Source organism: Dermacentor andersoni, chromosome 3 (genome assembly GCF_023375885.2).
Source record: "Dermacentor andersoni chromosome 3, qqDerAnde1_hic_scaffold, whole genome shotgun sequence".
Lineage (NCBI taxonomy): Eukaryota > Metazoa > Arthropoda > Arachnida > Ixodida > Ixodidae > Dermacentor > Dermacentor andersoni.
Window position 1 is genome coordinate 212,907,554 of NC_092816.1, and position 15,662 is coordinate 212,923,215.

General features: G+C 46.1%; 1 protein-coding gene across 1 annotated transcript in view; it reads left to right on the forward strand.

Annotated features, from left to right (window-relative positions):
- The window catches only part of LOC126524322 (endothelin-converting enzyme 2-like), a 203,761-nt gene that overhangs the window by 44,553 nt on the left and 143,546 nt on the right, over positions 1–15,662 (forward strand). Inside the window, exon 3 of the mRNA XM_072286991.1 lies at positions 14,618–14,692. Within this exon, the coding sequence (XP_072143092.1) occupies positions 14,618–14,692 (75 nt within the window). The remainder of the gene's footprint in view (positions 1–14,617; positions 14,693–15,662) is intronic.

Below are 15,662 nucleotides of genomic sequence, written 5' to 3' on the forward strand. Positions count from 1 at the left end.
CGTTGAGATCTTTCCCTGCGTTGCGTATGTACAAAAAATGTAAGCAAGGTTCTTGAATGGCAAAGGTTCATTAAAATATTTGACCTCAACTCGTTCATTTCATGGCCTTTACGTTTTTCATTAAAACTTCTTTCTGGGCGAGTTGGTGCATACTTGACATGAAAACTGTTTACAGCGCAAACACATGCAACCACAAAGTATAAGGGACAGGACACAAGCGCTGTCCCAAAAACAGCGCTTGTGTCCTGTCCCTTATACTTTGTGGTTGCATGTGTTTGCGCTGTAAACAGTTTTCATGTCAAGTTTACGTTTTTCATATCAGCGACATGCACTGCTTTGCTGGTTTCGAACTGATATAGTTCTAAAGTTTGTGTGATATCTTCTTTACTTATTAAATAGACAAACAACATGGAAGCATTGATGTAAATTATTTCGGGCACAAGTTTTGGGAATTACGAGTATATTCTTTTATGAGAAAAAATACATATTTTGCTTGTGTTGACTGTGCGCGGCGTTCAAGAATTCGTAGTGCAGCATCTTTGGCAATGGCAATGCAGTTATTATTAATGCGATTGGTCCCTCGACAAATTCTATAAGGAGGAGGCCGAGCTGCAACGTCAGCCCCCCGCCTCCCTGCCCCTTCCCGAACGAAATTTCTGGCTACGACACTGGTGACTGTTAAATAATTTGTTAAATAAATGTGCACAATCTTTAATGCTACATGAAGCTTTCGTACGTCACACTGGCGGTAGAATTTCCCCGTTCACTCCGGCCTCGCCGTGCTGATGGCGACACGCGAGCGCGCAAGCGAAGGGTGTCACCCCCTCTCCCCGCGGGACCGGGTGAGAGCGACGGCAAACTGGAAAGGGCCCGAAGCTCAGACACGGCTCCAGAACAACCGCCGCTCGCTCCTGAGCGAGCCATCTCTGAGCTGTTGTCAAAGGATTGCTCGCACGAGCGGAATTTTCGCACGAATCGAGCGCGAGAATTGCACCAGCCGTCGCGTCACCGCACAACATCGTTGGAATCGCGGTCATCGGAACCTTCTCGCCATGTGAGGCCGAGCCCCGCCAAATAATCAGCGCCTGGTAAACGGGGTCCTGTGTCGAAAAAGTGATTCTACTGTACCGACTAGTTGCCCGATTATCGGACGTGACATGTTCGCAATAGCGACATCATCCTGCTGTAACGCCATCGTCTACCAGGGATAACACCGACTTGCGGTGAGCTAAACCCATGTTGCTCCGTTTCCAAGTCAGCCGAACAAAGACAGGCAACAGCCGCCACAGCGCATATCGCAAGAGGGCTACCTCGCGGCTACATTCGGATATCGTCGGCGCGGCGCACATGGAGGGACGCGCATGCGTGCAGGCGTCGGTCTCGACAACAGGGGTCACCGCTAGAAGGGGAGGAGTAAAGTCCCTTGATAATGTACCTCCATCTGGTGGAGGTGCACCGAAGTGCAGCCCAAATTGTCGCTTCCCGTGCCGGAAGCGATAACCTACGCCGCCGTCGTCAAGGTCCCCCTCCGCGACCGCACCAGGGTCGTCCACCGCAGCCAGCACGCCCGCCCTTCGACCAGCGCAGCCACCCGAGTAAGAGGGACATTTGGCGTACCCCCGACCACCACCCGATCTGCTATCACTGCGGGGAAGCCGGACACGTCTACCGCCGATGTCCTTACCGCGAGATGGGACTACGAGGGTTCGCTGTCAACGCTTCGCGCCCGCAGCAAGGTGAACGCCCTCGCCATATCGCGGACTACCTAGCCGCCACTCAGTGGAGTTCTCGACGACCCTCCTGTTCGCCATCACCAGGCCGCTACCTGTCGCCACAACGCCGTCCACACACTGACCCAGCCTGGGGCCGCTGTGCGAGCCCATATCCGGAAAACTAAAAGCAGCAACCGATGGAGGTGCGGTTGCTGTTCGTCGAACTGACGAAGATCCTCCGCCGCCGACGAAGACGCCGAAAATCCTGTCTAGACGACATATACGCCGCCATCCCGACGAAGTCTGGAAGCAAAGAGTACGCCGACAAAAGGCGACCTGACGACGCCACGTACCAGCCACATGTCAACACGACGCAGCCGCGATCCGACGCCAAGACCTAACTGTAACGCAAGACAAAAAATCATCGACCTTGACGTGCTTCTTGACGGCCACGTAGTCACCGCCATGTGGACACAGGGGCCGATTGCTCCGTCATGAGGACACATCGCCGCCCAGTTAGAGAAAGTTAAGACTGCATGGGAAGGACCTCAAATTCGGACCGCTGGAGGACACCTCATTATGCCGAATAGAATCTGCGCGGCAAGAATTACTGTTCATGACCGGACTTACCCTGCCACCTTCGTTATCCTCCAACAGTGTTCACGAGACGTCAGCATCCGGAAATAAGTGGATCGTCGTGGCGACAGGCTACCTCACCCGCTTCGCTAAAACGAAAGCTCTGCCGAAAGGTAGCGCAGCCGAAGTGGCAAAATTCTTCGTCGAGAACATCCTCCTGCGACATGGCGCCCCAGAAGTGTTCATTACCCACAAAGGAGCGGTCTTTACGGCGGAGCTCACCCAAGCCATTCTGCAGTACAGTCAGACAAGGCACAGGGTGACAACTGCCTACCACCCACAGACGAATAGTCTCACGGAGCGCCTGAATAAGACCCTCGCCGACGTGCTAGCAGTGTACGTCCACGTCGAACACAATACCTTGGATGCCATCCGGCCGTACGTAACATTCGCTTACAACACGGCGGTGCAAGAAACAACACAGATCACCCCGTTCAAGCTGGTTTAAGGCAGGAACCCGACAACGACTCTCGACGCCATGCTGCCGCACGTCACCGACGAAGAGAATCTTGACGTCGCCACCTATCACCAGCGCGCCGAAGCCCGACAGCTCGCCCGCCTACGGATCAAAAAGCCAGCAGAGGTCCGAGAGCCTCCGACGACGCTATGTTGACCGGCGACCGTGTTTGGGTTTGTACCCCGATACGCCAACGAGGATTCAGTGAGAAACTGTTGCGACGCTATTTCGGACCCTACAAGAACATCCGACGTATTGGCGAACTGGATTATGAGGTCGTGCCAGACGGCATTTCGCATTCACAGCGGCGCCGCGCACGATCTGAAGTGGTCCACGTGGTGCGTCTTAAGCCCTTTTACGCACGCTGACGAACTTCCTTATTTTGTTGTTTCTTTCCTACGGGTGCTTTTGTTTATTACTTTCGTTTTTTGGCAGCATCGGGTCGGTGCTTTTTAAGAGGGGGGCATTGACTCGTGTACTTGCTTATCTTTATCGGGCGACCACGTTTCACCGCCTAACAAATGTTATCGCACAGCGCAGGACGCGCCTGCATGTATCGGAAGTTTCTGGAATGTTATCGGTGGTTCCATCCGCTGTCTGTCACCGAACCTTGTATAATCTGCACGACGCGAATAGTGTAGAACTTTGTCGGAGGCACGCGGGTCCCAGCGATTACTCTGGAACATTCGACGACTGATGTATAAAAGCCGACACGCTTGACCCACTGATCAGAAGGGTTGAAATCTGGGCCAGCTGGTACATACTTGAACGAAAAAAAACAGTCAAAAACACAAAGGACAAGAGGAGAGGTTCACACCACAACGACTGGACTATCAACTGAAGTTTATTAGAATCGGTGTAGTCCCAGCAAGGCCAGCAGAGCATGCGCAACTGCATCATCGCTAATCACATAGCATGAAAAGACAAGAAACGCTTCTATCGTGACCGACCTAGAAATTCAAATTCTTTTTCAAGTAAGCGCACCGAGGTTGTACTAACGCAGTCGTCACCTAATAAGCTGATGTAGTACGCTTCCAAGATTTCTCGCTCTTCTTTTCCCTTGCCCCTACCAAGTATCGTCACATTGCTTGAACAAAGGGTAACAACCACACTCATTGCAATGGCGAGGCAAGTTTGCACCGTTATCTGACCGCAGGGAGGAGTGGTGCTCACGCAGGCGGTCATTAATACATCGACCGGTTTGGCCTATGTAAAATCTTTCGCATGTGAGAGGGAACTTATAGACAACCCCTGCAGCACGTGCCGTAAAACGGTTTTCATGCTGCGTTGTGCAAACGTGCTTCCTTGCCCTGCCTCGAGAAATGCGCGAGCACAGACCCGAAAGCTTACAAGGGGCAGAAAACACAACACTTACTCCCTGCTTGGCGGCAACCTTCTTGATGTTGTGGCTCACTTTATGCACATACGGCATAACTTCAAGTTTCCTACGTTCAGTTGCCCCACCATTTACCACCTTCGTACGTTCCTTCTTTAGCCTCTGAAGCAGCGATTCAGCCACCGCTTTCAAAAGAGGCGGAGGGAACCCTGCGGCTTCTAATCAGATCTGATCAGATTTCGACGACCGCCGACTGTGTTCGCTGCTGTCGCCGTTCTTTAAGCGTAGCCTGTTTTTGTGGGCACAGGTTCGCCCAATAAAAGTTAGCTTTCTCTTCCGCTGTATTGCTACTGTGTTCTTTATACGTCACTACCACGTGACAATATGATCTCCTTTAGAGGGCAGCCTGTGAACGGAAACATCACATGGCGTGATGTGCGGAACCTCAAGTTTTTTTGCGACAATGTTGAATCAGGTTGAACGTCAGGTTGAATCGATTCTTCTGAATGTACAACACAATTTATGATATGTAGTTTGGCTTTCGAAAAAAAAAATCACCTGAAACGCGGCTTCCTAATATTAAACACGAAATAATAAAAAAAATTGAAAACAGATTCTGTACATTGAACTGATTTATAGATTTTAGAAAGTATGCCGTGGCATATATGAAGTGTGGCGTGGTGGTGTTATCTATTATGCCGTGTTGGCATAGCGAATTCATTTGTGTGAAATAAAGAAAAGGGGGTTGATCCTCGGGCCTGTGGTAACCTTAATTTATATTATGCGTGATATTCCAGTCTCTCATAAGCCGATAATGTATGCAGATGATGCAAATGCTTTCCTCAGCGGACTTTCAAGGGCTGGAACGCGACGTAATTGAGTAATTTATTAAACTGTCACATTGGTTATGGTCTAAAAAGTTGCAAATGGATGGCAATAAAACTGAATATATAATCTTTGCTCCTATAAATAAGCCACGCTGATTCGCAACTATTATGTTTGAGAGAAAAACACTGGAACAGGTAGATAGCCAAAAATTCTTAAGGGCGTGGTTCACTGTGGGTTTAACATGGAATAAGCAGGCAGGAAGGCTCGTAATACAAGTGAGTAAAACTGTGGGCGTATGTACAAAATTGGATCCTTCCTGCCTAACTGGATGAAAACAATTATTTTACGCGGTCTTCTACTCCAATCTAACGTATTGTGTTCTGGTGTGGGCCACAACCACGTAACATAATTACAAGAAGTTATTAGTTGTGCAAAAGAGAATGTTAAGAATACTTGAACTAAGTGTACCACCTCAAACTTATGCAGTGAATTAAACGAAATGCACCGGAATGTCTCTCTAAACCACATCAGAACATACACATTACTCAGCACGTCAGAAAAACACAGCAGCTGAAACTAAGGACTAACTTCGGTAAACAGAGTGCATCAGATACGTGCATTGTTAAATCGCCTAAATAACATCAGAGATGCCAGTGTTCTCTGTACCAATTATGCGTTGAAATGTGCTTTAATAGAACACAGTGTTGCTGCACGCGTGTGGTATACGAACGAGGCGCGTGGGCGCCATCACTCCAGAAAAGAAGAGGAAGAACGAACTGGACTCGCGCTCTGAATCTAACCGGTCAGCGCTGTGACCGCTGTTGTAAATATAACCTGTTAATAGTTGCTCGTCTTACTGACTCGTCCTTCGCGTAACAATATTGAGGTTGTGTAATTAGTTCATGTTTTATCTTGTCATAGGTGTTTCATTTTTATGTACATAGCTTGTGCAATAGACCTATAATATTGTATGTGTTTTCCATCGCGTTCTATAAACTGTAGTTTTCATTATTTCTTTCACTGTAGTACTTGCTTGCTCATATTTGATTACCACGTGATTATTGCATGCTCGTCGAACTGCATCAGGAGCAGGGGCCTTTGTCAGGCTGTGTACAGCCTATAGCTTCTGCTCCCGCTGCCGTAAGTAAACAGGACAAATAAATTAAAGTGGGTGCTCAGTGATACGAAGGATAAATACGAGAGTAGACATGCAATCTAAAGTTCGAGCGCAACTACAAGGTAGAAATAAAATAAATATGACATTTGGTTAACCTGTGGGCGCGTACCACTAAAAACAACTAAACAAAGTGTTTAACGCAAGAAACAATTGACACGTGCAAGTGAGGAACAAGTAACACGTTCGATCTTGGGAAACACAAAAGGCAGAACATGCAGTATCCGGTCACGCAGCAAGGTGACGAAGGAAACGCTGTTCGCCGTTATTACACACGATGGAAGATTATTCCAGTCGATGATCGTTCTCGAAAAAAAGATTCGCATAGTTTGTCTTGCACAGTACTTCCCGCAGTTTATATTTACGATCTCTTTTCTTTTTTTTTTTTCTGGCACATAAGGTGGCAGTCTCAGATATTTACCTTTCTCAATTTCTTCGTCAAATCAAAGTAGATAGATCGCAGGAGCTATAATCGGCTTCTCCTGCAGTGTTTCTAGTTGGAGAAGTTATCTTGGTGACCGCTGGCTTCCTTGCCTGAATGCTGCTTGAATGACCGCGCGGCTTTGCGCTCCCTCTAACCTATTAACGATACATTGTTGGGAAAGGACGTCACCGAACGGGCGCCACAGCAAAGTGTTGGGCCAATCTGTGGCCACGTTGCGCGGTCGCCGAGTCTCGGATCGGTCCGCCGTGGCGTGCGTCTCTCATGCGACGACTAGGTGAAAGCGGTTTATTAGTGCGCCATACTGTCGGTAATTTCGAGGTCCAAGCTTGCACGACTGCCCTGTTTGCTCGGCAGACGAGCCTCGCTCGATGACGTGCGCAAAAGTGACCCCACTCGTTTACGGGGAGCATCTTTAACCGAGGAGAAAGGTGGCGCAGTCCAGTACGTCGCGTCCTTGGCGGGGCGGGGCGCGCGCGGGCGCTGACCCGGCGATTACCGAGGCGACCGGCCCTGCTGCGACCGAGGCCTCGAAGAGAGGCGCACGCGGCGAACATCCGCCCGCTAGGCGGCGAAGACTATCTCGGGCCGATTTTCTTTCGCCATAGAAAAAGATTCGCAGCTCCACCGGAAAGGTGAACCAGCGATTGCGATAGCAAACAAGTAGATAGTTGTACGAAGTAAGCAATTAGTACTTTTTATCGGCCGTATAAGCTTGTAAACATTCGCTTACTGACCAAATTAACAATGATAGAATATGTAAGCGTGACGGCGAGAACGTAGAAACATACACACAGAGACAGCGTTGTCTTTGCGTGTCTGCGTCTTTCTACGTCTTTGTTCAGTTGCGCTTACCCATTCTATCATGGATTCAAACCAACTTACCCGTCAACGTGTTTTAACTAAGTTAACCAGCACGGTGTCACTCGCGCACAAGTAAATATGAACACATCTCGCTCGATGAGCGCGGAAACTCGCTGTGAAAATTTTGGAGTTAGAAATCCTGGCAGCAGCCGCGAGCCAATTGACCTCCGTGCACCTGTCGCTTCAACGCGAACGAAACGTCGAAAGCATAGCGCATAAGAAGCTACCGGCAGTACGCGCACTCCGCAAACATCGCAGCTCGCTTTGAAGGTGAGGCCCGCGCGGACGCCCACTTCGGCCACGTCGCAGATCGCTTTCAAGACACACGAGCGCCGTCAACGCGTCGCTGCGGCATCCACCAAAGGCGTCTGCTGCGGCGTCCGCGATTCGCGTGACCAAAGCCGTAGCAGACGCCGCAATATGTCTCCACTCTGTACGGAGCGGCGGGCGAGGAGGACATCTAGAAGGCCCAACCACTGGCACGCGTCGGCAAACTTCGGCACGCGCCGACAAGCGAACGCTTCGCGTTCGTCGGAGGAAGAGGGCTCGCACCTCGGCTGCGGCACACTGTTGCTGGACCATTTTGACTTCATCCATCAAAGTCCGCCCTAAAACAGCCTGCTGTAAACTAAGCTTGAAACAATATGTTAATGATGTGTATGCTCTTTCAGATATGAAAAACGTGTTTGAATAATGACTGTACGCCTGCCGCAACAGTTTCTTTTTATCTTTGAAGTAACAATAGTGCGCAAAATATCGACATCAGCGCTCATGCTCGCACGTCGTCTGTCTACAAGATCACTTTGCAAACACCTGCACAATGCTGACATATCATATCAAAAACTGTTGTACCATTTCATTTTTTTGTAGCTCATTGCACAGCCAACTATGTAAGAATTAGGCATGCAATCTATTATTGAAAAAATCTGTGCTGGAAATATTGCAACAATAGCGGCGAGCAAGACGGGCGACGTATCCTTGAAGTAATCTGTGTCTGAAATATTCTCACGCAGTAGTGACGGTGAAAAATGATGCAGACTCAATCGCAGCGATAGCTGCGAGCAATGTCGGCAATAGTCAAAAATCTCATCTGCTGGTCAAGCGCGTCGGTTTGCATTACATCAGTTGGCGAAGATTCCAGCATATTCGCTGGTGCCCGAGCGCCTTTTAGAAACTACTGCACAATTCGTGACGCGTATGCAATCAGATTGTACAGAGTTCTTCGACAACCAGACAACTGACCGCACCATCGATAACATTCACGAAACTTCCTATACATTCAGGTGCATCCTGCACCGAGCGATAACGTTTAAAATTTTTTAGCCGGTGAAATACGATCATCGGATACAGATAAAGTATCCGTGTCAATATAATTATGCTTGTTGGTGCATGAAAGAAATGTGAGAAAGTGGGTTCTGAGAAAATCGGCAAAAAGAAATGAAACACCTGTATCACTCACAAAGAAAAATTTAGAATAGCTAAATTTTACGTAATTCGTAGCTTGTTTCCTTCCGATTCTTGATTATGTCAAATCTTGCCCATGAAGCACCTCATTTATTATTCCAAGTTGTTTTGATGCATCAACACCGCATCGAGAGGCCTTCACATTGAGTGCATTACTGGAAAACATTTTCACCGTGTAAAGGCCATGTTCTATTGTAACTGGTTTCAACATGTCAAGTTTGTCTTTCTGGACATTAATGAAATGACATACCGTCAGATAATACAAGCTTGAGAATTGGAGGGTTTTAATAGGGGTCTTTCGTTGCCCTTTGCAAAGTCGGAACTATTGAAGCGCTTATTCGAATGCAGGGGCGGCTCATTTGCATAATACAAGAAATATATATTTCTAAACAGGTTATTTTCACAATTTATGCACTTTGTCACCACAAAAAATATATCAGTTTATTGTTTTCAGCCTGCTATGGTGTTTTGACTGAGAAACATATATTCAATTTGTTCTGTGAGGCACGCAATAATTGCTGTGGCATATTTTATTGCACAACACTGCATACAGTAGCCAACCATTATTAAAACTCATAAGAAATTAGCACAATGCATATAATCAGGCACATAGCATATTATTACACTTTCTTAATTCATGCCTTTTTTTTAATGGCACAGAAGCTGCAGCACTGAAATAATGGACTAGTACAGACTTAAAAAGCACTATTTTATATTACGATAATAACCAATCATTCAACTATTTATTATAGTGCCCAGGAACAGCTAGAGAGCCTACGTACTGGTGCATTTAACGAGCAATATGCGAGACAAAATGTACAGAAAACATGAATGTGGTAGACGTAAAAATGCAAGATAGAGAAACAAATAGGGAAGAATTAAAACGAGGAAGAGTAAAAGGGAGTTAAGCATACTTGATTATCTGCAGATACACAAAACACAGGAAATGAACTATGAAGTATGTCAATATAGGCACAGTTCTTATTATGTGTTTTGGAGTCAAGTCATAGCACAGTCTTGCAACAAGGCCACGCACAGAATTTGGAATGCTGCCTGGTATACTGTTGTGGCACGAACAAATTCATATGATTGAGAAGCTTTAGGAAATGTATAATGTTGTGGACCATCATATATATACAGGAAAAAAAGGTGGGATTAATTGAGTCTTGAAGCTAGAGGTGCAAGTTGAGGTATATTTGAGAAGGCTCAACTGTGGTCGCCTGAATCACAAAAGTGGTGCTTGAAGATAGATATCAATTTATTTTGGATGCGTTAAGGAGACCTGAATTAGATTTACACGTTGCACCCCCTCCTTCAGAGGCGTACTCTAGTAGTGGAAGGCACACAGCAGAATTTCAGAAACACAACATGTGAGTGGAAATCACGTAATATACGGCATGCAATTCTAAGAGCGTGAAGGGTGTGTTGTGTAATTATCTATGTGAAGAGAAGCTTAGCATTTTGCCGAAGTACACACTAAGATCCTTCATTTCATCGACCCTGAGGAATGGAGCATCCCGTAGGGTATATGAAAATTTCACACGGTGTATTTTTCGCATGTAACTTAATGCCATAGTATTAGAAGCATTTAAGAGTACCTATTGTTTCTGTACCAGTTTGAGAGCGAAAAAATGTATTTTTAGAGGTCGATGCAGTGGTGAACACTGTTGACAATCTCAAATAGTTTTAAGTCATCGGCACACAAAGCCATGCTGTTTATTTATTAAAATGCTCTTAGCACTAACAGAAAGCAAGGAATCCAATGCCAATTAAAACACCTTTGACGCACTGCAGAGGATAGATATAGGCCGGCAGTTAGTAACTGCACATCTAGCACCCTATTTGTGCACAGGCAATGTCCATGCTACCTTCCGAGTGCTAGAAAACGTACTAGACTTTAGGAAGCTATTGAAGATGCTTGTGAGAACTGGGAACAAGTATGCTTCCATACGTCTCAACCCTTTCAGATGCCACTTTATCCCATTGATTGAAAACTTGCTTTCACCCAATCTCTTGCATTTTCAGAATCGTAGAAAGTGTACAGCTGCAGAAAAGATTAAGGATTTTCAGTTGTTTAACAAGTTTTGTCAAGTTTACAAAATTTCGACTCCATGCAAAAACTCACTACAGGAACATCAAATATGTGAACATGTACTATTTCGTGTTTTGAAAAGCTTAAAAAGCACTTATCCAGCCACTTGAAAATTAGGCTTAGTACATGACATTGTGAAAAACAGTGAAAGAAGTGAACCCACTACATACAACATACTGACAGAGTAAAAACACCCAGCCATCTACCTTTCCACTCATTTTTCTAAAACATTCTGCACATTATTCAATATTGCAGCACAGTTCCAATAATAAGTGTTTCAAGATGTATGAAACACATTTTAAATACCATTGCTTTCATCGGTGCTTTTGCTGTCAATGCACTCTGATGCTGTACACAATTGTGTAGACAGTGTCTTAGAGGGTTAAGCTCTGTGGAAGAAATACCATCAGCACCACAAGAAACAGAACGTTTGAGGCACTTCATACACTTGAAAACAAGGTTTTCATTGACTGATTGCGTACGCACCGTGCCAGACTGAGAAGCAAGGTTACTTGAAGCATATTTCACACCATATAGCGAACAGAAATGCTCTGCAAGGGCATCAGCAGTGTTCGAGACAACATGACCATTTTCATCAAGAAGACATACATCTTTGGCACTCTTCTTAGAAGAGTGTGAGTGCACGAAGCTCCAGAAATATGTTTAATTATGTGTCCCGCTTGCTTCAACACAATGAATGTCATCATAGTGATGATGATAATAACAATAATAATAATAATAATAATAATAATAATAATAATAATAATAATAATAGTGGTAACATGGCACTCTAGACTAAATGAAAGGCTGATGCCTCTATGTTAGAGCGTCTGATAGCCAGTCATCTAAAGCAGGAATTTGCAGGATGCAGAAGACACCCCCTTCCCCTTCACGTGCACACACACGCACATGACACGGTGCACAACACACAGAAGTGCCAATTCAGTCTGGTCGCTAGGAAGGGGAGTCCGAATGGCCAGGGGGAGAAAGCTCTGTATGCCAGATATAATCATGGAGTTGTAGTGTCGGGCCATACAGGCTCAAGCTGTGCTGACCACTTGTTCAGAAGTACTGAAGAAGAAAGATGAGTGCTGTCCAGAGAGCCATCAAGCACCCTGCAGAATAGACTAGTGCAATGTTGCACTGGTATTGCAGGGTGTGCCACTTGAAGGGTTTGAGGCAATCCTCGTAGGCTGGCATGAGCTTGTGACAACCAAAAAGACGGAAGTAGAAGGTGCATGTTGTCTGGCTCTGAACAATCTTAAATTTGTTAGCGTTGCGAGTTTGGTACGGGGACTATACTGATGAGCAGTACTTAAGTCGTGACAGAATGATAGAAATGTAGAGTGCTCGGAAAACATTAGATCCGCAGGGAAGGGAGACATGGGACACAAACCCAAGAATGGGCCGATGCTTAGATACAGTGCTGGTGTCATGTGCAGAAAAGTGGAGAGAAGGGCTGAATGTTACACCCAGAATGGTAAGGGCCCGAACAGTCTTTATAGGGCTGCGTCTGAGCAAGTAGGTTGGACACACATCAGTTTTGTTGTGGCTGATACTCATGGCAGCACTTCTTGCAGTGCTATTACAAAGTTTGTTATTGTAGGCCCAGTCATTCACCTTTACGGAAGGTATTTATTTCAAGCACATATGCTGTGCATCGGCATATTGTTGCTGGGAAAATATTAACTTGTTAATCAAACACATTCTGCGCAGATGCATTAGTAACTTAGTTTTGAGTAGCTCTTTATCCCGACTACAATTTATAGTATCGCAGCAAGAAACATTTTAGTAGAAGCTGAAGGTATTTGAGCAGTTTAAGCATACCAACTGCACAAAGCACTGATGACACCTTTTCACCTTCCCCGCAATGCACTCACACCATCTACACCTCCATAAACAAAAAGTGAGGTAAAAAATCAATCGCAGTTTCATTGACTCAGTACTTGCTGCTTCCGAAGCAGGCATAGAAGCAATCCTTGTATATGCTGCTACATGCATAGGTCTTGCATGATGCAGGTCCTGCTACCACTGCACACGGTCCACTTGTTGCGGATTTCTTTTTGCAGTGCTCAAGTATAAGGACACACTGACTCAAACATGACTGCACTGCCACGTATGCTTCAGTGCGTCAGTGTTCTTGAGTGCTACATGAGCGATTTATCCTCAACTAGCCCAAAAGATGCATGCACTTGAAAGAAGTGAGTAAAGGAGTTTAGTGAACTTGTACTGAACTGAATTCACGTGCCGAATAGAAGAGCGCACTTTCAGCTGGAACTGGCGGCGTGGCTGATGATGTACGTACTTCCCATAGTTTGGCTACTAGTGTCTTTCGATTTCGAAGGTTATCTTTGCCACTGGAAATAGTGAAGAGCTTGCCCGTTAAACTTGAGTCACCTGAAACCACACGAAACATGTTGTGGTTGACCACCCGAAGTTAGACCAAGGTCATTCGCAGGAACATATCTACAATGAGTTGTGATAACAATGAAATTGGACAGTTATAGCTGTAAGAGGTTGATTAGATTTTTTATGATGATAAGATACTGAGACTGCAACGCTATGTAGGCTGTCTCTGAACAAAGATGAATAGTTCCAGCATTTGATAATCCAATGATTTCATGCCATAAGGCGCGCAATCGTTAGGTGCGGCTGATTATCTTTTATCTTTACCTCACCCTCGCCCGTAGGTTAAATGTAGCAAGCTGAGCCGAATGCGGATATAGCAGCAAAAAAAACTGGGCATGATGCAAGTTGCGCAAGCTGACATTTGTCACGGGGGGAAACTGCCCAGCACCAGGCATTCTCCGCAATGCGAGCGTGTATGGTGAATCTCGCGCGTTGTCCGCTACAGGACGGCCCGAGAAGGCACAGAAGACAATCATCGCTGCTGTCCAACCATAGGATGCATAGTAAGGAAGAGCATTACTTATGTGGTGACTCAGCCCTTCTCTTATGACTCCTATCTCTCTTTCTCTCTCTCTCTCTCTGTTAAGAAAGAAAATTTCGCTTCATCTGTACTTTTGCTCGACTTTCCAGTATGCAGCCGAAAGTGGCCGCTTTCTAAAGAGGGAGGGAGCGGGGCAAATGATGTACTTAGCCTCCCCCACACTTTGGCAGTGGGGGGTCAAATGCCCCCCTTTCAAGTGTCAAGTGCCCCCATGGTGCCTCATAATCAGATCATAGTTTTGGCACACAAAACCCAATAATTTAATTCCTCTGAACCTGTACATCCGGGGCCAGCGTAATCACTACACACACACACACACACACACACACATATATATATATATATATATATATATATATATATATATATATATCATGAACAACATACTGCAGCATTTATTAACAACAAGAAAAATAATATTGTTTTTATACGCCAAAGGCGCAGGAGTAAATTGGGCAAATTTATACTATTTTATTTACCGTTTCCCGAAAGGTTAACTTCACATAGATTTCAACGTGTCCGTTGGACCTGCGTAATTTTTAACGGCTTGCATGGTTCGCTTTTATATTTACGCGACACACAACGGGCACACGTTATGCCTGGATGTGGTGGCTCTTTCTCGAGCAGGTCGATGAGTGTGGCGCCATTTTGTTTCTTTGCAGCTGCACCCATCAGGGTTCACGTTCCCTTCATACGAGTACTACGCCGACGGCAAGCCCGACACCCTCGCCGGCAAGGTAAACCCTTTCCTTCGTGCTTTCTATCACTGGCCGTGCTCTCTCGGCCACACCTCATCTGTTCTGCACGCATGTGTGAAGGGGTCCGCGAAATTAAAGTCCTACATACTGAAATCAGTCAGTTAATGTCAACTCTTTTTGCTGCAGAATTATTTTCCCCGATGCCCTTTATGCAAAACTCCTGTAGTCAGGTTTGAACAACTGCTGCAGAAGGACAATGGTACGACGACAGCGGCACAACAGCGGCAAGGCGACCGCACTTTACCGGCATCTAAAGCAGTCGAGTTTTTTGCGCGAATGGCTGCTCAATTACGCTTGCCCGCCGTGAACTGCCAAGTGCGAAAGTTGAGCTGCTTTTGGGGGAGTATGGCGAGGAGGTGGTGCCGCGGTGATGATAAAAAACATTTATAGGTAAGGGTGGCTCAAAAGCCGGTTACATGAATCGGGAAAGAGGCTGGCATATTCAGAGCAGTCCTCGGCGAAGAGCGCGCCCAGAGTCCATCGACTACATGCCCCGGTATTGAGCATGGCGCCGCAACTCCGCTCTGTGTTGCCCCTCTCAGCCACTGCGGAGAGGCGGGCCACTTTCGTGTTTGAGCTGTGCGTTTAGCCATATCCTCATATACGGTGCTACCCATGCCTTCGACTACTTTTGTAGGTCAACACGATCATTTATTGGCATCACCTTTGAAACGGAACTAGCCTGCTTGAGCTAATCAGGTATGTTATGCATGCTTTTCATTCTAGCATTTTTCTATAGGGGTCATTCCACGCCAACTGTCCCAACCTTGGCGATGTTAAATCGTGCGCTTCACAAAGGTCAGCGGACTGCCTCATTTGGTCTGAATGTAACATTTAACTACAAGAAAGACAGAGAAGGGAGGAAACTAAACATATTTATTTCTTTCTATCATCTTTTTAAATGCAGTAGTTTGAACTTAGGCATGCCAAAACATTTAATGACGAGTCG